The 21,080-nt window shown below is 39.3% G+C and overlaps 1 protein-coding gene across 3 annotated transcripts in view; it reads left to right on the top strand.

Annotated features, from left to right (window-relative positions):
* The window catches only part of sh2b3 (SH2B adaptor protein 3), a 52,818-nt gene extending 34,388 nt beyond the window's left edge, over positions 1–18,430 (top strand). For all 3 annotated transcript variants that reach the window (XM_054611351.1, XM_054611353.1, XM_054611352.1), the window contains exons 3-8: positions 4,169–4,270; positions 5,727–5,815; positions 10,022–10,113; positions 11,570–11,784; positions 12,103–12,280; positions 14,312–18,430. In XM_054611351.1, coding sequence (XP_054467326.1) covers positions 4,169–4,270; positions 5,727–5,815; positions 10,022–10,113; positions 11,570–11,784; positions 12,103–12,280; positions 14,312–14,685 — 1,050 coding nt within the window. In that variant the 3' untranslated portion in view covers positions 14,686–18,430. The remainder of the gene's footprint in view (positions 1–4,168; positions 4,271–5,726; positions 5,816–10,021; positions 10,114–11,569; positions 11,785–12,102; positions 12,281–14,311) is intronic.
* The last annotated feature ends 2,650 nt before the right edge of the window (positions 18,431–21,080 follow it).

Genomic DNA, 21,080 nt, shown 5'->3' with positions numbered 1-21,080 from the left:
GATGTTAATGAACCATTTTAGAGTTTTCATATATATTCACTGAGTCATTATGCTCTACGACTTTGTCTGTTTTATCTGCTTCTCCCTCTGTTTCCTGTAGACCCTGTTTGTATGTAGAGAAGGTAAATGACGGGACATGTTACATTAGCTGTTGTTTTTTGGCGCTCTCTATATTAAAGGATACAGTTGCGGTCTAGTTCCTCCGGAAAAAAACAAAAACTGTCACACTCACAACAGCGGCACAGTTTTAAAATGAGTAGAAGTGTGTTTCGACTCACACGTTTTAAGCCCTGGCTCTTGGCAATAATAAAGTGTACATTATTAACGGTTACTTTGGTTATTCAGGGTAATAAGTTAATGCCAAATAAAAATAAACTAACTATAGACATTCTAATATGAAATAATATCAGTAAATAGCTGCTATTTTTAACTCCAAAAAGCCAACAGCTATTATATAGGAGCAATTTTTTTGTATCTCTTTGTGGTCGTTTTTACAGGGCACTCTTCGCACAGTTCATTGACGCTCGCACATTTTTCCCACATTGCTAGGTTGTGTGTGTGTGTGTGTGTGTGTGTGTGTGTGTGTGTGTGTGTGTGTGTGTGTGTGTGTGTGTGTGTGTGTGTGTGTGTGTGTGTGTGTGTGTGTGTGTGTGTGTGTGTGTGTGTGTGTGTGTGTGTGTGTGTGTGTGTGTGTGTGTGTGTGTGTGTGTGTGTGTGTCCACTCTAGGGACTATTACAGACTACTTGCAGTTATAGGAAATGTGCTGTGAGCTTGAACTTGCTCCCCTGATAAAGTTGATTCACAGAAATCAGGCGTGTTATGTTATTGCTCAACCAGTCAGACATCTGCTGCATAGTCTTTTTTTTCTCTTCTTTTTTCCCCCAGCACAGGCACATATGGTTCCTCAAAGATGCTCTTAGTCTGAAACTCATTCACAATAAAATCCTCTCAATGAGTCACTCTCAACGCGTATGCTCACACACACACACACACACACACACACACACACACACACACACACACACACACACACACACACACACACACACACACACACACACACACACACACACACACACACACACACATGATGGAGTCCAACATCTCATCATTAGCAACAATTTTTGATGTTAATGGGGAAACTTTAACTCACATGCTTTATCTTCCTCATCTTGTTCTAATTTATTTTGGCATGAAATGGAAACCTGTTACCAGCAATGTTTAAATAGAAGGAAACTGTTTTTTGTGCTTAAAGTTAAAAGATTTGAAATCCAAAAGATTTGGAACTTCTGTGTTGGGCTGCAAATAACGGTTGGTTTCATTATGGATTAATATGTTGTGTTTTTTTTCATAATGAATTGCTTATAAATAATATAAATAATTTCCCAAAGCCCAAGGCGACCTCGTCAAATGTCTTGTTTTGTTCGACCCACAATCCAAAACATAAAGATAATCAGTTTATTATAATATAAAACGGTAAAAGCATCAAATCCTCACATTTTGAGAAGTTGATACAAGAGAATATTTAGGATTTTTGATTGAATTATGCCAATTGATTATCAATTATTGAAATAGTTGTTGCATAGTAGCTTTTATGCATCTTCTACATGTGCCTCTAGTCTTTCCTGCAAGTGTGCACTCGTTTCCTCTGAGAACATATTGATCGTATCTTTCTAAAGAGCAAACCTGAAGTTTTAACCTGAATTTGAAGAAGTATAATTTCTCTGAACATCCTGGACTCAAATTTAGCTTTGGCAGCATTTTGGTTCGAGTATAACTTTGAGTCAGTTCCTTGTTCACTGACTCAGATCTCTCTAAATGAGTCACATCCCTCTCATCTCTGTGTCACACTTATTTTCTTATTGATAGTATAATATACTGTGGTTAAAAAACAAAGAGCATTTTGAGTTTTAGGGGTTCATTCACGTCACTAGCCAGCTGAGGAAACTGGACGAGTGGGCGGTTAATCTATTCTTTTAATGTGTGTGTGTGTGTGTGTGTGTGTGTGTGTGTGTGTGTGTGTGTGTGTGTGTGTGTGTGTGTGTGTGTGTGTGTGTGTGTGTGTGTGTGTGTGTGTGTGTGTGTGTGTGTGTGTGTGTGTGTGTGTGTGTGTGTGTGTGTTTTTATGTCCCTGTGTGTGAGTGTGTGTAGGATTACCATAGACATTCCTCAAGCTCACACACTGTCACATAGACTCAAATCATCCGGTGCGCAAAGCCCCGGAATCCGTCCTCCCTGCTCTTTCTTCTGCTCTTCATCCCTCCCTTTTCTCCCACCCAACGCCGCGTCTTTCACTGTCTCGTCTGCTTCCTTTTGCTGCTACTGCTCTCTCACGCTACTCCCCCTCCTCCACTTTTATTTGTAATGCTCTCTTGCATACTTTTGTGCCCATCGGGTTGATGTTGATCCAACTGTGGCTTGTTAGCCTCGGCTGTGTACTGGAGAAAGTTTAGTGCACTTCACTTTACTTGCTTGTAGTTGAATTCATTTGACAGGACTCCATCCTGGGCTGGGTTATAATAATTATCATCACTGCAGCGAACGTTATCATGGTAAAAATAGATATTGCGTTTTATAGTCAACATGAATCAATGGTGGATCAATCAAAGAAACTTTATTAATACGATAGTGTGTCATAGGATTTCTTCGTTAATTGAACAAACCCAATTTTAACTTTATACAATGTGAATCCTAAAGTAGAGCTGCAACAATTAGTAATCCACCCGTAGCTAACATTCTGCACACACATTAGTTATAAACCCTCAATAAGAGTTGCTGGCTCTCTTGTCTCCACATGTATTTGTATCATCTGTCAGCCAGCCTTCTTCTCAGAAGAGACCTATGACCCAACAGGCCACAGGGCTAAACACACCAAGGCTGACCGTGTGTGTGTGTGTGTGTGTGTGTGTGTGTGTGTGTGTGTGTGTGTGTGTGTGTGTGTGTGTGTGTGTGTGTGTGTGTGTGTGTGTGTGTGTGTGTGTGTGTGTGTGTGTGTGTGTGTGTGTGTGTGTGTGTGTGTGTGTGTGTGTGTGTGTGTGTGTGTCGTGTGTGTGTGTGTGTGTGTCGCTGGCTCTGTTAGCACTCATTTGTTTCAGGAGGCTCAAAGGCACTGCTCTATTAGTGACGTATGATTAGTTTGAGCGCGATTGTCTGTAGTTGTGCAGCCATGGATGTGCGCGCACACACACACACATCCTTCTCCTGTGCAGCTGTGTGCCATTTTCACCTGCGAGGGACAGGACTTTAAAGCCGGGTCTTACACCTGTAGAAGGAATCTCTAAGAGTCAAGGCCACTGATGGTTTTGTTCATGGTCGACATGCAGGAAAGATCACAAGCCTGACTTAGAGTCACAATATCTGGAGTTCACGCTGTGCCTCAGGCCAAACAGCCACCAGGAATTATATAGTATGTTCTGGCGGGGTAGACCTTGGAGCTCCGCCATTAGAGCTCCCATCATGCTCCTCTTTCCTATAATTCACTGCATTTTCTCTCACTACGGGAAGGTTCAGTTGCTGCAGCATCGAGGCTTCACACTCACGCGTGCATGCACATATAGAGACTGTACAAATGCACATAATGTACACATGAATATCCTGTGGTGAAGTGTGGTATCTGTAGCTTCACAGATCAACCTCAAAATCAGACTTATAGGTATCGCAACTTACTCAGAAGTCAGATCTGTTCAACCAATCTCATCTGCAGTAAACCTTTTTTTGTTGCGAGCACAAACCACTTTGTTGATGCGCTAGTAATTTAATAAAAGTAAAAAAAGAGGTGAGCAGAGATGGAATGTATTTACCATTGAGCAACAAAGATTGTGTGTTTCACTGTAAAGCTTTGGGCTGAGTTTGGTTTGTAAATTAGAGAATTAGGAATTGATTAGTGTGTCGTTCAAGTTGGGGTTTACCCCTTTCACGGTATTTGACAATATCACCCACTGTAGACATCAGAATCAGGTTAAAGACTAATTTCCTCATTAAAAAAAACAAGTTTTTGAATATACATTTTTTAGAGAGTATAATTGTAATCGGGAAGGTTTTCACTCACTCATTCTTACTCCCCCTTATTTGTTTCAGTTTCTTTTTCAGTGCCTCTTTCATGTAACCTTTCCTGAGAGTACTGCCTGACCTGTCTGACAGTCATCATGTCTTTATTGTGTATTTCAGGCCTCCAGTCCCAAGATGACGACTCACTGCTCAGATATCCAAGAAGTCCGTCGTTGCAACCGGCTGGAGATGCCTGACAACTTAAACACATTTGTTTTAAAGGTATGTACGAGTTTTTAACTAAATCGATGTGAGATTCTGATTAAAAGGGCCACAGTTGTAGTTTGCGGACTCTGCCCACTGTGTTGTTTACATCCACGTTTGCTTAGATCTTCAACCCTCAATCCTACATGAGAAGGAAACGGGACAATCATTGTGTCATATCGTTTCATAACAAAACTCACCAGCAGCCTTCATTTAGACCTTGTTGGTTTGAACTAAAAGGAATCAACCAAGCCTCGTCTCTTGAGTGGAAAAATGGCTGTCATAAGATTTGTGTTAACAAGAGGATTAAAACATATCAAAACATCCACAGAAACTTCTCACATCACCAATCACTTCTCTGCTGTCCTTTCACACTCTCCATTGACCATCGTTTCACCCAAATATCTAAATATATATACATATAATATCTAAAAACACTGCTGTTTCTTTGTTGTTGTGTTTTGTTGCTGTAAAAACCATTGCAATCCGGTGTAACAAACATGAATCCAACTTGATTAGAACCTTTGTTCACACAGAAGAGAAGTAAAGTTTTTACACAGCAGGGAGTATTTGAGAGTAGTTTACACATGAATTGTGGAAAGCTTGCTACATTTCTCCATCACAGTTTTGGAGGCATCACCTGACTACTACGACAGTTGAGAGAAAAAAAACTAAACATTTCTGGCTACTTATGCTTTACCAAAAGGTTCTGAATATCCCTCCTCTTTTAGGGAATGCCCTCTTGTCATAGGTATGGATGACCTTATTTTCAAAGAGCTGTATTTGACATTCAGAGCATTAATATAGCAGCAACTATTATCTATGTAAAGATATAATGGAGAGAACGGAGCATTAAGTCGCTCGCCCCATGTGTGTGTTGGTACCAGAGCTTCTTCATTTTACATTGGGGTCGGCTCGGCTGCACGTGCTTTTAGTGCATGTTTTGGAACGTGGCCCACTAGTTAGCTCAAGGTCGCCACTCCGTACTGCTCTCATAAGGCAGTTGCAGCTTATTACGCAATCCTGACACACTCCTCACAGAAGCATAGCACCAAGCCTCCTGTTCCCCCTGAACACTTTTCTTTTAGCACTCTCGCAGCGGTTTGCACTGTTCGCTTTGTTAGCTATAAGCCACCAGCTCACATTGAAGGGCAATCGAAATGCTCCCAATCTCCAAACCTTGCACCACAACTGGCTCAGAAGAAGTACATTCCATTGGTCTTTTTTTTTTTGGGAGACGTGCATCATTTTAACCTGTTTTTTATCATAACAATGAGCTATAAAACATACAGAAAAGGTGAGACGCTGCCTAAATGTCAATATTAAGCCTTAAATACGCTCTGTCAGTGTTTCAGTAGCATTAGAAAAATTGCATTTATGTGTCTAGGCCATTTCTCGCATTTACACAATGCTGTGCAGCTTTTTTTCTTTCTAATGTGGACGGTATATCTGAAAAACATCTCTGTCTCTGCAGGTTAATCGAGGTAGTCTGATATTTGAGACGGACAATGACTCGCAGGTCAGCTCCTGGACCACAGAGCTAAAAGAATTTATCAACAACAGGTGAGAAACACTTTCAACACAAAGTCTGATACTTTACATCACCTGAAACCTCACTGAACCCTGATTGTCTGTTTCAAACATATTCTGAAGTGGAAACTCTTTTTAAAACCAGCATATATTTGAATCTGAGCCCGACTCAAAACTTCAGGTTGAGTTATGTTTTTGATTTCATGACTAACCCAGCTGTGTCACACACCTACACACATAAAAACACACAGACTTACACATCGAGTATGTAACAGGAGCCTGCATCGTCCTCATCCATCTCTCCTAACACAGCTTTTTTTCGTTGAGAGTCTGAGTGGAAATTTTTCACACTTTGACTTTGGCTGTTTTTAGTGTTTGTGGGCGTAATCGGTGTTTACTTGTGCCAAGGTTTGTGTTTGCAAAGTGAGAATATTTTGCGGTCTGTGTGTGTATGTGGACAAACATTTGTGTGCGTGTGTGGAAGTTTGTCCGAACATTCGTTTTCTTTAGGCCTCTTCATACCGGAGCAGCATGAGTCTTGATATATTTGGAATATTCCTGGAAATAATCATTCATCAAATTCATCAGTCAACTTAATATTTACACTAAACCTTTTGAGAGGTTAAACATCTGGTGTGGAGAGAATTCTGTTACAGCTTGAATGTTCTGCAATAAATGTCATTTTGAAATAAAAGCACACTTAGGAACTGTTAGCTGATATGCTCTGCTAAGTGTAGTATTTGAAACAGTTCTCTATGTCAAGTAATATTCAAAGTGATACTCAATACTGTAATACAGACTGGAAGTATTCTGTGGTTTTCCATCTTTCGTTTCAATGTGACAAACATTATCTTTAATAGCAGACATTAGGAATAGACCAAAAAAAGCTTTTCTAAGTTTCAGCTTGTGTTTCAGAGCATACATATCTGTGTGTGTGTGTGTGCGTGTTGCTCTGCGAGAGGAAGTGTGTGGGTGAGGGTCTGAGACTCGGGAGAATCTCAGGACCGTTCTCATGTCTGCAGATGTCTGTGACACACACATTCACACACGCACACACACATACAGTCAGTACTAAGCAGTACAGTGAACACTCATCCAGTGTGGAAGTGAGGTCAGAGTTCACTCTTGAATTCAGTGTTTATTCAGATATCTCACTAAGTATTACATTTTTCATCTCTTAATTTTTTTTATCAAAACATGTGCTGGTATTCATTTAATTGCATAAAATATGTTGTGTGTGCGAACGCTATAGCCCAACCAATACTGACTTTAATATAAACATTCTGAACGGACGACTTGCAAGTAAAAAATCTACGAAAAGCAAGTTGTCAGTGTTTCTGGTGGACAAACTATATAATGGAGACACACTTTCTAAAGGACCTACAACCTTGTTCGGCCTTTCTGTACCGCATTTTTTTGTGACTTATCAAATCACATGCACACTGATACTAGTATATCTGCAATAAGCTAATATCAGCCCAAATATGGGCCTGGTGCATGCAGCTTTTGATTTGTATCCTCTTGGCTAACGTGAATATAAATGAGGTGAAGAAAAAGGTGCTTCAAAACTCGGTCCCTTTCTTTTTGGTTTGCAAAAATACGCAATACAAGACAAAACTGAATTGATTAAGCGGGTGCAATGGTCCCAAACCGGTCTAATGAATGAATGACATTAATAGCTAGAAGCTAATGTTAGGCTGCCTATAGCACAGTCACTACTGTCTAATCTTTTGTACAGCAATCCTTTGTTTTGGGACCATCCCAGGCTGTTCTGCAATCACCTTCCATCTATCTTTAAATTCGTGTTTGTATTTGTTTAAAAAGTGCTTGTTAGATCTTTTAAGGCAGTGTTCAGACCGAATAGAGTTGGTCAAAACTTTCCAGAACAACAATTTGACAATCATGACCACTTTACACAGTCATTTGCCAGGTGTGCAGAGTTTGACCTTCTCTCTCAAGCCTCTTTTTCATCCTTCACACAACTACCTTCATCACTTATCGCATGAACAACACCATGAATCTCCTTTGAGAAAAAAGATAGCCCTCTCTCACTGAAGGTATTGTGATATGTCACAGCAGGAAAGGCACAGGTGTTTCAGTCTCAGGGTGCTGACATTGTGCATGCTGACTCACTGTCACGGCTCACTGGGACTCGTGAATAGAACAGAGCCATCATTATTACTAACACTTGTGCTTTTCCTGCTAGAAATGTGTGCATCAAGTCGAGACTACAGAAACTTGCAATAGAGAGATGACAGCGGCGAGTATAAACACTTTTCCTTTTAGATGTGGTCGGATGTGGGAGGTGTAGCAGTGCTGACTGGCTGAAATGTCCACCCTTTGCAAAATGTCCTCACTTTGCAAGAGTAAAACGTGAACTGATTCTCACAAAGATGGAAGAACAAGAACACACACACACACACACACACACACACACACACACACACACACACACACACACACACACACACACACACACACACACACAAAGAGTGATGAGAAAGAGAGGAGACTTGTCTTCCTGTTATTCAAAGCGCTGCAAACTCAAGTCAGCATTTTAGCAGGATCTGTTCGGGCTTCCTTCTTTAACCTTCCCAATCTCATATGTGTATGAACACACACATACAGTGTGTGTGTGTGTGTGTGTGTGTGTGTGTGTGTGTGTGTGTGTGTGTGTGTGTGTGTGTGTGTGTGTGTGTGTGTGTGTGTGTGTGTGTGTGTGTGTGTGTGTGTGTGTGTGTGTGTGTGTGTGTGTGTACACGTGTGTTGTGTTTGTGTGGCTATGCGTGTTTGAGCAGTAAAACAGAAGAGCAGTAAGCCCTAGCTCATGTGAACTGGACTCACTTCCTGACTGTGCTCTGTGTCTTTGTGTTCCTTTAGCCTGCCGTTTCCTCCATGTTCACTAGGCTCACCCCACCAACACATGCACACTAGCGGTATCCACAATCGAATTTTACTTTATATTTTAAGGTCATTATTTAATTAGTTTTTAAAAACAACTTGTTTCACCAGTAGATTAGAGACTAGATGCTAAGGTGTCTAAGTCTTCCGCAGCCTACAAACAGTTATTGTTAATCACGGGAGAGGCAAAATTTTACGACACTGGTGAATTCGGGAAGCAGGAGGATTTTACAGCCCTGTTGTTTTTCCGTCATCTCTTACTCCACCAGTGTTCTTGGTGTCTCAAAAAGTGTAGCTGCAGCCAAGATGTAGGCTACCCTGTGTTGTCTTGGAAGTGTGTGTTGTTGTTGTTTTTTCTCTGGATTTCTCTCCGCAAGTAGGCGGGGCTGGATAGATTAAAAATAGTGGTAGAATCACCAATCCAATTGTAAAAATGTATATTTGAAATTGTAACACTCCTAATAGACAACCCTATTTTAATATTTACTATTCATTATTTACTCTTTGAGGGTCCAAAAAGACAAATTCTAATAATTTTGGAATAAATCGATCAAATTTATTTATGGGGGCAGTCTTTTTCTTAATGGGAATAGTAGAAATATAAAGTCCCTTCTAATGGTTATAGATACGTTTTTATTAGAGGGTGGGATAGGCATATGTAAGGGAGTTGGAACACAATAATTGCTGACAGATGAAGAAGAAGTACAGATATGGAGGCTGTAATAATATTTTGTTTATATATTTTCGTTTAAAGAAAGAAGATCTTTTTTCAAAGAGAAACCTGAGAACTACATAATAACAAGGAACCAAAAACAGATACATGAATCAAGAAAAACAAAAGCTAAGTAAGGGATAATGCTCAACGAGGTGTGAAAGCGGAGGACAGTTTCATAGTAATGGTCAGGTCGCTTGGCATTAGTTCGCTAAGACCATGGTCAATTGCCACAGAAAAAAAAGTTAGACCATTAATATATATGAACATGCGTTTGGCAACAAAAATCTAAAGTTTTTTTCACAAAACAATAACTGTTTCACTGGTAACCCAGAGAGTACATTCTGTGATATTGGCTTTAATAATAGTAATAAAAATAACAGTGGAATGTGCACGTCAATTAATCATCAATCATTCACCACAAAACAGAAAAAAGACGCTGATCTTCTCGCACAAAAAGTGCTAAAGCTTTCTTGTAAGACTGGTGGTTATAAAAAAAGACTGGAAAGAAATGAAATAATCACGACATTGACCTATTTCCCTCCCCAGATGGTCCACAATGAGAATAACAAACGTGTTGTAGATGATACAGTGTGTGTAGTCTGAAATCTGTTTTTGTCGTTCAGGTCAGGCAGCGTGGATCTGGAGCCCCTCCCCTCCCCAGCTGACAGCGCTGCTCCAGCCAATCACAGAGGGAGCTCAGAGTTAGGAAGTCAAAGTGAGTCCGAAGACGAAGAAAGGTTTCTTCTGTGTAAAAGACCTCCTGAAACTATCAGGTTTACAGTTGTGGGGCTAAATGTTGAATCCTGGTCTGGGATAAAGTCTTCTGAAACTGCCTCTCTACTTTTAAATAAATACAAGAAATTGTTTGTTAAGCCAACAGGGAAAGAAACAGAGAAAGAAAACACAAGTATTCAGGTGATCAGTCAGGTCTTTTAAACAAACTTCCAGGTTAGCTAAAAACAAAAGGTGAATGGTAAATGATTTCCCAAACTGACATTTCTAACCATTTATCACAGCATGAAGATTAACTTCCTGGTGCAACTTTAAGTTGTTGTACTTTTCCATAGTTGTGTTCACAGATTTCCTCTACAAGGAGGGATTATTACCAGGTGGAAAGTGAAGCCAATGCTTAAGAGCATTAAACATGCATCCTGTGTACTGGCTATCAGGGGACGACTCCTCTGATTGCAAACAGAAGTCCTATTGTATAGAAGTCTATGAGAAAATGAACCTACTTCTCAGGTGATTTATTACCTCAGTAAACATTGTGAACACAAATTTATGGTCACAATCTCCAGTTTCAAGTCTTCTTCAATATAACGTGATGTTCATTTAGTAAATGATGGTCCCTTTAGGGTAAAATAGCAATAAAGCACGGGTAAGCTTTAGGGTGGGATACCTTGTGATTGACAGGTGGTCACCTCTACTAGAGCCGTATACGACATGTCATCGTCACTCCTCCCCAGTCCAAATATGGTCAATTCCACTCACTGGTTGCAAAATGACAAGATGGCGACGGCCCACTTGAACTCAGGGCTTCAAAACCACAGTCCACAAACCAATGGGTGACATCAGAACGACCGCTTCCACTTTTTATATACAGTTTATGATTATTACAGATGTCTTTAGTGCTAACACTTTTGCTTTCTCCAAATAAACAAAAATAATTGTGGTTTCTACAATCTAGATACATTTTTATTTACAAAGTGCCTGAACTCTCTTATGTATTTCCATATTGAACTTCAGAAGGACGCCTTGTAGCTGTGTTCCCAGATCTTAGCAATTAACTCAGTGAATACACTGTTATCATAACCAACAGAAACATTGGAAGCAACTTAGACTAAAGATAAGGCCAATGTTTGAATAAACTTGATTAAAAACAATATTATTTGAATTTCTTTCTGCCTGTTGTGAGATGCAAGACTGAAACAGAGGGGTGGAGTTGTGGTCCATAATAAAAACATAAAATAGCTAAAAATCAACAAAACACTCCGTAGAGCTGAGGGGACCTGCAGAGTTGGGTTATAATTCATTGTAAGTTTGTCACTGCGAGTCACACGTTTCACATTACACGTGGTCATTTGATCCATTAATAATATGAAAATATCGATGAGTCCAGCTTCATGATTTATAGAAATTGTACCATTTAAATTCTCTGTTAATCCCTCCAGGCCCCGTCACATTCACCCTGCCCCAGGAGGTCGTCCAGAAAGCCGATCACTTCCTGTTCTCCTACCCCTGGTTCCACGGACCCATCTCCCGCGTCAAGGCCGCCCATCTGGTTCAGAGTTCTGGACCGCAGGGCCACGGAGTGTTTCTGGTCCGACAGAGTGAGACACGAAGAGGAGACTACGTCCTCACATTTAACTACCAGGGAAAAGCAAAGGTACATCTCCTCACACTGTCCGACTGTGGGCTGGTTCACACTGGCATTTTAGTTCACATCTGGAAGTGGTTGACCAAAAGGTTTGGGAATAAGAACCCAAACCTATATTGTTCTTATTTTCTCCTTGTTACGTCAAACTGGTGATGACCTTGTTTCATCAACGGTGGTAGATGAGTGCACACTGCTGATGGTAAAGAAGTTAATTAAGTGTGAGTGCTGACCAGCAGGGTAAAAAAAACAAAAGCCCAAAACTCAGCTCTTGCATGGCCTCAAACAGTGTTTTTCCTTCCTCATATCTCCGCCTCTCTGTCTCTGCAGCACCTGCGCCTCTCGCTAACAGAATGGGGTCAGTGCCGGGTTCAGCACCTGCGCTTCCCCTCTGTCATGGACATGCTCAGTCACTTCCGCCTCTTCCCCATCCCGCTGGAGTGTGGAGCCGCCGGCGCCGTCACTCTGTCCAGCTTCGTAGTGGCGGGCTCCAGCCCTCCATCACAGGGTGAGACTCTACCATCCACCTCTCAGTCACGTCTCTTTGTCAAGTGTCGACTTCTACTTCATGTTTATTACAACTTGGGTCCTATTTGTGTAGTTTTCACCATCATTTTTATTGTGTAACACCCGTCCCGTGTAGCCATATAGTATTACGTGAATCTGCTAGGTGTAGTAGTACTATGGGCGGGGTCCTGGGTACAGTTTTAAACTTAATGGCGCTATTACTTATTTTTATGAAACATCATAATGATTCTTACAACCGTTGTTCCCTTATTCTGAAAACTAAAATAACTGGCGGTGCCTCCAATAGAATTGAGGAAGTCAAATAAAAGGTCTATGCCTCCTATTAAGGAGCTTTAAAACAGTTCTTACCAAAACATGAATTAGCTTATTTGTGAATGAACTTCGACAAACCAAATATACTTTAAATGCCTTAATACACCATCTTTGGTATTTATCAGAGCAGGTACAACAAACAATATTATTGCAGATGACTTATAAAATGAATGTAAATAGAAATACTACCCAAAATGAATAAACACAAAATGGTTATGAGTTCCTCTCCGTAGCTTCAAGTCTTGTTTTGAATCTTCATTGGATACCTGTACTTAGGCTCTAATATCACAAATGCATAGCATCTTTAACATGTGACAATCAATATAGTGTGAACCCACACACTCACACACACTCTCACTCTACAATTTTAACCAAAATATAACCAAAACCCCCCTTGCAGGCCTGAGTCGTGGGTTGAGAGCGTTGAGGCCTAAAAACTGTAATGGCCGCTTCACTTTTTCACAAGCAATAAACAAAAAGGGCACGTGCGATTCGATTGGCTGTTAGTTTCAGAACATCCAATTAAACAAAGAAGATCAAAGATTGACATATTATGCTGCTAAACAAGTGAGGGTGTTAGGCTGGATCATGTACATATCAAACAAACTATGCTCATTTGCATGAACTCTAACCTTTGAACTGTATAGATTATGATTCTCTTATTTGTATCATTTTATTCATCTACATCTATTTTTACCAATACGTATACACTAAAACTATTAACATCCTGATGTCTAAATGAATTATTTAGGCAGGGCTACCATTGTTCATGGTAACATTACATATACAGAAGTTCACTGACGTTCAAAAGTGTGGAATCAAATCGGAATTTATGTTTTTCTTCTTCCCTTCAATAATTAATAAAGTTATTTTAACAGAGATAAAAACGGTATGATTCAGATACCAAACCATGTGCTAAGCCTCCAGTTTCTTTTACCAATGGCTGGAGATTTCTTCTGTTCTTTTCAACTGCCCTTCTATTGTCATTCTGGTTGAACCATTGCACACGTGTTTAATCCTGTCATACAAAATAGTGTCTATTTGTAAGAGGACTTTTTTTTATAAGTAAGCAGGCGCACACTGTGATGCAGAAATGCCAATAGAGTTGTTGCTAGTAGTCAGAAAAACTATTTTTTCCAAATTTCTCAAAATCTCAGGTCAGCTTTGTGCCATACTGTACTATGACTTATGAATGACTTATTATGACTTTTACCACTTTTTTGCATTACTTTTTTATGAACGTTTTACGACATACTAGGCTATGACTCTTTTATGGCACAATAATCTTTTTATGACAAATTATAGTTTGACCTTGTCATAGCATTTTTATTGCATACTGGGTCACAGGATTAATATGAGAGGAAGTACTTGTAGAAGATTTTACTAAAAACATTTTTGTTACATAAAAATATGTAGTAGTAGGGTGATAATTTTTCATTTCATCTTTGTTTTGTCTTTCGACTAAGTTTTAGAGATGTTGCCGTGTTCTCAGATTTTGGCAATTAAGTTTATTGAATGTAGTCTTAATATTTCCAATAGTAATGATGACCCAAACTACAAACATAAGATTTAACCTTAAATGACAATCCTGTGTTGTGTGTGTGATGCTAAACAGATGTGCACTGTGCAGCAGGATTGCCAAGAATGTTTTTGCTTCTAGTCCCCAAAATTCTCATCTCTGTTATTTTCTTTACCTCAGGTCAGCTCTCAGGCGCTCTTCTCGTCCCTTTCTCCCTCCATCGGTGGAGCTCTGAGCCCAGCTTGGCTCACTGCAGCCTGGCTCGCAGCTGCAGTCAGCCCCGTTCCTCCTGCACCACCAGCACCAGCACCAGCACCACCTCCAGGCCCAGCTTTGCTTCTCAGCCTGGAAACCGCCTGCTCACTCGCACCAACCCCGTTCCTGATCCTCCTCTGTCGGCCTCCGCTCCTCTTCGCCGGAGCGAGTCGGTGGGGAGGAGACCCCTCTTACCCCGCCACCCCATCACCCACATCCCTCAGCGGGACCCGGACTATGAGCTGGAGCCTGAGCGAGGTCGCAAGCGGGCGATAGACAACCAGTACATGTTGCTCTGACCCGCTGAGGCAAACACATCCATCACCTCCGACAGACAGCCGTCACCTGTGAAGCAGACCAGTTCATACATGCGTCATACACACACATTTTGTGACACCCGGCTTCACGTGAGTGTGTGTGGGACTCTCAGAGAATGCACGATCCTAACAGGATTATAGTAGACTCATGAACTTGAGCGAACAAGTCTTTTTCTGATGTCAAAACACACACACACACACACACACACACACACACACACACACACACACACACACACACACACACACACACACACACACACACACACACACACACACAGTCACTATGTCTGTGCTGGGAGTGTGTTTACCAGCGTCAGACCCTCACAACCTCCACCCTGAGTGTCCACAGTGAATGTATTTTTGGGAGTTTTATAACAGTGTTGAGTATGATGATTATTCCTGTTTTATTGATGTTGAGGTTCTGTGTGAGAGAGGGTGAGCCACATGTGTAGCTGTCCTCCAGCCCGGGCAATTTAAAAAAAAAAATTCTATTCTTATGATTTCAAAGAGGTTTGCTTGTTTTAACTTCTTTGACACTTAACCTGAACTAATGGGAAAGCACTGTTTGCAATTGGTTAAATCAAGTGCTCCTTCAAAAATATTTAAAAGACATTTGCTCTCCACACACAGAACTTTGTGTGGGGTGAACTCACACATATTTATGTTAAAACACAAACAAGAAAGCACTCTTACTTTAGAGTGTCTACGCACTCTATTAGATATTCCTCCTCTTGCTCATTATTATATATTTAAGTGCACAACGCTTTCAGTGCACTTTGGAAACAATGTGTATATTTTCTATACACAGATTCTTTTGTAGAAAAAAAATAGTAAAAGGGGCAGACTTGGTTAAAGTCCGATTGGATCTGTTAATAAAAAGTGATCTTTTTCCACCACTACAAATCTTCGCTGCAACAAAAACAAAGAACCACAGGATTTTTTCTAAATCAGTTTTATCAGCACTGTTGTGTCTGGATGTGTCTGTTACGTATGTGAGACGAGTGAAACTGTAGTCTAGTTTAGTGTAGTCTGGTATAATACTCACCCTTGAATCTGTGTGGGGGAATTTGTGTCCCAAAACACACGGCTATGTTTTCATGTGTCACATGTATTTCAATACCAAAGGCATTATGTGCTCAAAATGAACTTTTGAGGGAGCACAACGTGTCACAGGGTCTCACAGAAACAAGTCTTGCCACAAAAATCAAAGCAAAAAGTAATGATACAAATATATATGATATAAACACAATAAAATAATATATATATTTTTTTACAAGAACAATGGTTTGGATTTAAATGGATTGATGGATATCATTATTACCATATTAATTTGTTACACAAAGACAGTCACCATTACTGATTGTATTTACAGATGTGACATCAGAACCAACATCAGGAGAAAAGATGAATTCTAGTTTATCTTTTCCCCTTATGGCAACTAAGTGTTACAAATCAGTAATGGCACATTAATTATACTATAATAATTTCACTCCAATGTATTGATTTTGTGGCATAACAAGTATTCTGTGTCAACAAAGTGAGCCTTAGCAGAAAGAAAACATAAACTAGAAAGGTTTCACTCTAAAGAGCGTCGGAGGGGAAACACTCCATTTACAGACCAAAACAAAGGAGGAATCAGATATATGAACATTCTGAATGAGGGTCAAAGTGCTGGAAACTTCATTTCAGGTTTGAAATGTTTCTTCATCTTACATCAAACCATTAAAGGGCTCTTAAAAGTAGACAGTGGTATGATGCAACACCGAGTTGACTCTGTAGTCAAACAAGTTCCTCTGTAGATATTAACTTTTTTTTTTTTTTTTTTTTTTACAACTTCTACAGGCGAACCTTGATTCTTGGAGTAGCGTCATGTCTACACTCGTATTATTTAATATTTTCTGAACAACAGCAGCCAATAGAAAAACCAAAATGAAAATAATATATATTTGTACACTATACATACATTTTGATAGAACTCAGGTGTGAATATTGTTGTCAAGAGCTGATTTACTGTTGGAGGTTGCATAAAGGAATTCATACCAAAATTAAGCCTTTACCAAAGCAAGCATTTTTTTTTTTTTTAATCAAGTCACCAGTTATCAGGGCGTTTTCATATTATCGACCACCAGGCCTGAGTTTCCTCAAAAGCATCTAAAAAGCTGATTTGTAACCCAAAGTGTTTTCTTCTTGAGATCAGCCTGTGACCACGCTAGACTAGTTTCAGTTACGTTCTTACTTGTGAATCTCGTCTCTCCTCACAGAAAACAAAGAATGGCCTATAAACAGCGACCAGTTGTCCACATAAACGCAGTAGTTTTGACACACATCAAAGAGGACATTTTCTGTAATTTTGTTCAATTAACTGAAGCTTCACTTCCGTTAGCGACAGTATGACTTTGGGAAATAGTGTGCTAGGACTTGTGTGTCTGTCTTCTAACCTTGCTTAAACACTAACTTTAGCAGTTGATTAAGATTTACTTCAGTAACCCTATGCTTAACGTATGGTTTTGACCTGATTTGGTCTGTCTCTCTGCCCTCTTGCTCATTGTAGTTTCCTGTATTTTTATAAGAGAAATGCCTAAATACAACTTAATTTCCTCATGAACATAACCAGAGTATGTCGGCTATGATTACTCCTCTTGTTATGCAATAAGTTAGCTTTATCTACCCAAGGAACATTTTTACAATGGTTGTGTAGTTCTCTTAAATATCTAGTATCATCATGATCAAGACTGACATCTTTAAAGTGTTTATAAGGGGAACAAAAACAAGGACATTTTTGGCAAAAGTACGGTTGGTCTTCCTGCCTCTATGTGCCCGAGTCTAAACAAATCCCGCATCACTTCTCTCTTTTGATTCTGCTAAAGGAAAGCAACGGTAACAATGACTTTTTGGACTATCAGTCCCTTCTCTTTGCTGATCAATAGTTTCATTTTGTAGGGAGGAGGACTGTGCCTTTGCCAGAAAGCTGCTGTTGCTTCTCCCCTTTTTGAAAGCTCAGGGTGTGATGTGGTGCAGAACTTGTTTAGTGCAATATCTGAGAGATGCCCAGTGCTTCACACCTTTTTATGTATGAAAGAAGCGATCAGAGGCTTCTAGATGGATGAATTAAGTGAGTGAGAATTCAATGTTGAAGACTGAAGTAAAAATATTCCCTAAATGCCAGAAATCCCAGATAAAAATGCTATATTTAAAACCAGGGCTACCACATTTTCCTACTGTTTTATGGCTTTTCATTTTGTGTCATGGTGTGTCAATCCAACGTGTCCGCAAGAATCGAGTTAGCACTTCCTTAACAAAGTCCCAGTGTACCTCAGGTGTCTTTAATCCTCAACATCTGCTCCAGCAACACGTTTCGTCTCCCCAATGTCCAGTTGATGAATGTAATGTGTTCTCAATACTGTTCATTCTGTTTGTTAACTTAGCACTGTAAACATTCCAGTCCAACTCAACAGCCAATGAAAACCACCAAAGCTTTTTAAAATCTGTCATTTTGTCTGCATCCCTTTCAGTTATAAGCATATAAATAATATTAAATATATATCAACTGTATATTTGACTTTTGTAAAATAAACCTAACCAAAAAAATGATGCTCACTCTCTGAAGTCTCTGTGCCGCCTTGTTCTCTAGTACAATAGTTATTTGCTATTTTCGACACACTTTAGATTGTATTTTTTTATGACTTTTTTTACATACTATACTATGACTTTTTTAAAATTCTATTCTATGGTTTTTTCAGACTGTTTTGTGACAATATTTTGACGCACTTTACTTTCATTTTTTATGACTTTTTTGACATACTATACCATAACTGTTTTCGACATACCATTCAATAAAATAAAAAAAAAAATGTCTATACTTTACTGTGACTTTTTTCAACATACTATACTATGATTCTTTTATTAATTTATTTGATATACTATATTTTGACTTTTTATGACTTTTTGTCAAAATACTATACTTTTACTTTTTGTTACTTTTTGCTTATATCATCATATGACGTTTTTGAACTTTTTCGACACTATGTACTATGACTATTTCATGACTTTTTATGACATACTATACTATGACTTTTTATGACTATTTTATTTCTATGACTTTTTTAGTCATGCTAATATATTACTTTTTATGACTTTTTTCAACATTCCCTAGGCTTTTATTACTTTTAGAAATTACGATACTGTGACTTTTTTCATGGCATTTTCCACATACTAGGATATGACTTTGTTTTGAATAAGGCTGCAACATAAAAGGGAGACCAGACGAGCAAAATGAATAAATAAGAAAAATGTATTTAAAGTATACATCAACTACACAAAACAAATATATTGAGGCAGTAATCAGTTATGTGAGCATGTGTGGATGTGCAAAAATGTCTGGAGCAATCAAAAACAAAACAGCAGCCGTGTCAGCCAGGGAAGAGAGAGAGCGTTCATATTCATGTCTTAAGCCTTTGTTACTGGAACCCAGTCAGGCTCAGGTGTTGCTCATCATCTGACGATCAACAAAGTGAAAGACAAAGAAGAGCCAGCAAACAGGACACAGACCCCTAGTGGAAAGGAGGGGTCGTCACAGCTATTACTTTTTTATGACTTTTTCTATATATTATACTATGGGTTTTTTCACATGCTATTCTTGAATTTTTTTATAATATATTACTGTGATTTTTTATGACCCTTTTTGACATACTATACTATGTTATTATTTACCCCAAATACTGTAGAATAAAAATTTTGAACATACAATATTATGACTTTTTTATGACTTTTTTGGTATACTATACTACCACTTTTTTATGAAATGTCTCTACATACTATACTATGACTCTTTTTTACTTTACGACTTTTTTCGACATAATATGCTATGACTTTTGTCAACATACTATACTATATTGAATTTTTTTAGAATATTATACCGTGACTTTTTATGACCCTTTTGGACATTCAATACCATGCTTTATTATTATTTATTTTTGATAAACTGTAGAATTACTTTTTTAAACATACTATACTTTTTTTTGACAAACAATATTTTTAGACTTTTTATGAATTTGTTTTGACAAACTAAATTGTGACTTGTACATAACAAATAATAATATCACTCTTTTGACACACTACTCTGTTTTTTTTTTTAACATTCTTTACTTTTTCATAATATTATACTGTGACTTTTTTATGACTTTTTTTGACATACTTTACGACGACTTTTTATATATTATTATATATTTTCGATATTCTGTCGATGACTGTTTTCTATACTTGACTATGACATTTTGATACATTTTTCGACATACTAAAGTGTGATTTTCTTCTGACTTTCTTGGACAAGCAATACTATCTTTTTCTTATATTATACTATGACTTTTAAAAAATACAATACCAAGACTTTTTTGACATACTTTACTATGACTTCTGCAGCAGGTCTGGTAGCTTCGCTCACCGAGGAGGTGGAGGAAAGAGTTAAGGGAGGATCAGTCAGGTTCCAGCTCTCGCCCTCCTAACCGCCTATTTGTCCCTCAGGACTTGAGGTCCGATACCATCCAATGGGCATTCAGCTCCAGGCTCACCTGTCACCCAGGTATACAGCACACCAGGAGGGTTCTACATCAAGGTTCTGGTAGGCCAACCCTGAGAAGGACACCGGAGAGTTTGCCATTGCTTCCCTGTATGTAACCACCACAAGCCATCACATCAGGCTCCCACTAGTTTCCTGCAACCCCTGCCTGTGCCCCATCATCCCTGGTCCCACGTCATTGGACCACTTAGATCCAGAAGGTCGTCAACCCTACGGCAATGGGGCTCAAGCAACCTAATGCAGGTCCACCCGACGTTCCATGTCTCCAAGGTCAAACCGGTTCGAGAAAGCCCATTAGTTCCTGATTCCTGAGGCTGCTAGCTTTCTCGTTTCAGATGCAGCACTGTGGTAACGCCAGCAGTCGTCATATTTCATTGCTGCTTAAAGTGACTATAAGGAACTTTCATTTTGTGTCCATTTTGCCGGTCCTTGTGGACGACAGCGATAGTGTTACCGAGCACCAGAGAAAATCTATTTTCTGCAGCAGGGGTCTGACAGTCTGCGACGCACAGTCTTGGTTCCGTTTCTCCAGGGCCTCCCTTCCATGGGTCTGGGCCTCTAGCAGTGTAGTATTGGTGTTGGCTCCCAATGAGGACCAGCACATTGAGGCCTCCCCTTTGGTGGTCAGGGTTAAGAAAAACAGTTGGTTCAGGTTCAGGTAGAAACACATATCGAAGGGAAACGATATTCAATACACCAGCCTCTGAGTGAGGCGAAGGTCCCGAAAGATATATGCATTTTCTTCCTTCTTCCACGTTCTTTCAGGAACAAAAATAAACATTAATATAATTGAATATTA

The sequence above is a fragment of the Anoplopoma fimbria genome, chromosome 13 (genome assembly GCF_027596085.1).
Source record: "Anoplopoma fimbria isolate UVic2021 breed Golden Eagle Sablefish chromosome 13, Afim_UVic_2022, whole genome shotgun sequence".
NCBI classification, from domain to species: Eukaryota; Metazoa; Chordata; class Actinopteri; order Perciformes; family Anoplopomatidae; genus Anoplopoma; species Anoplopoma fimbria.
Note: the sequence above shows the minus strand (reverse complement) of the source record. Positions and strands in the feature narration are given on the sequence as shown.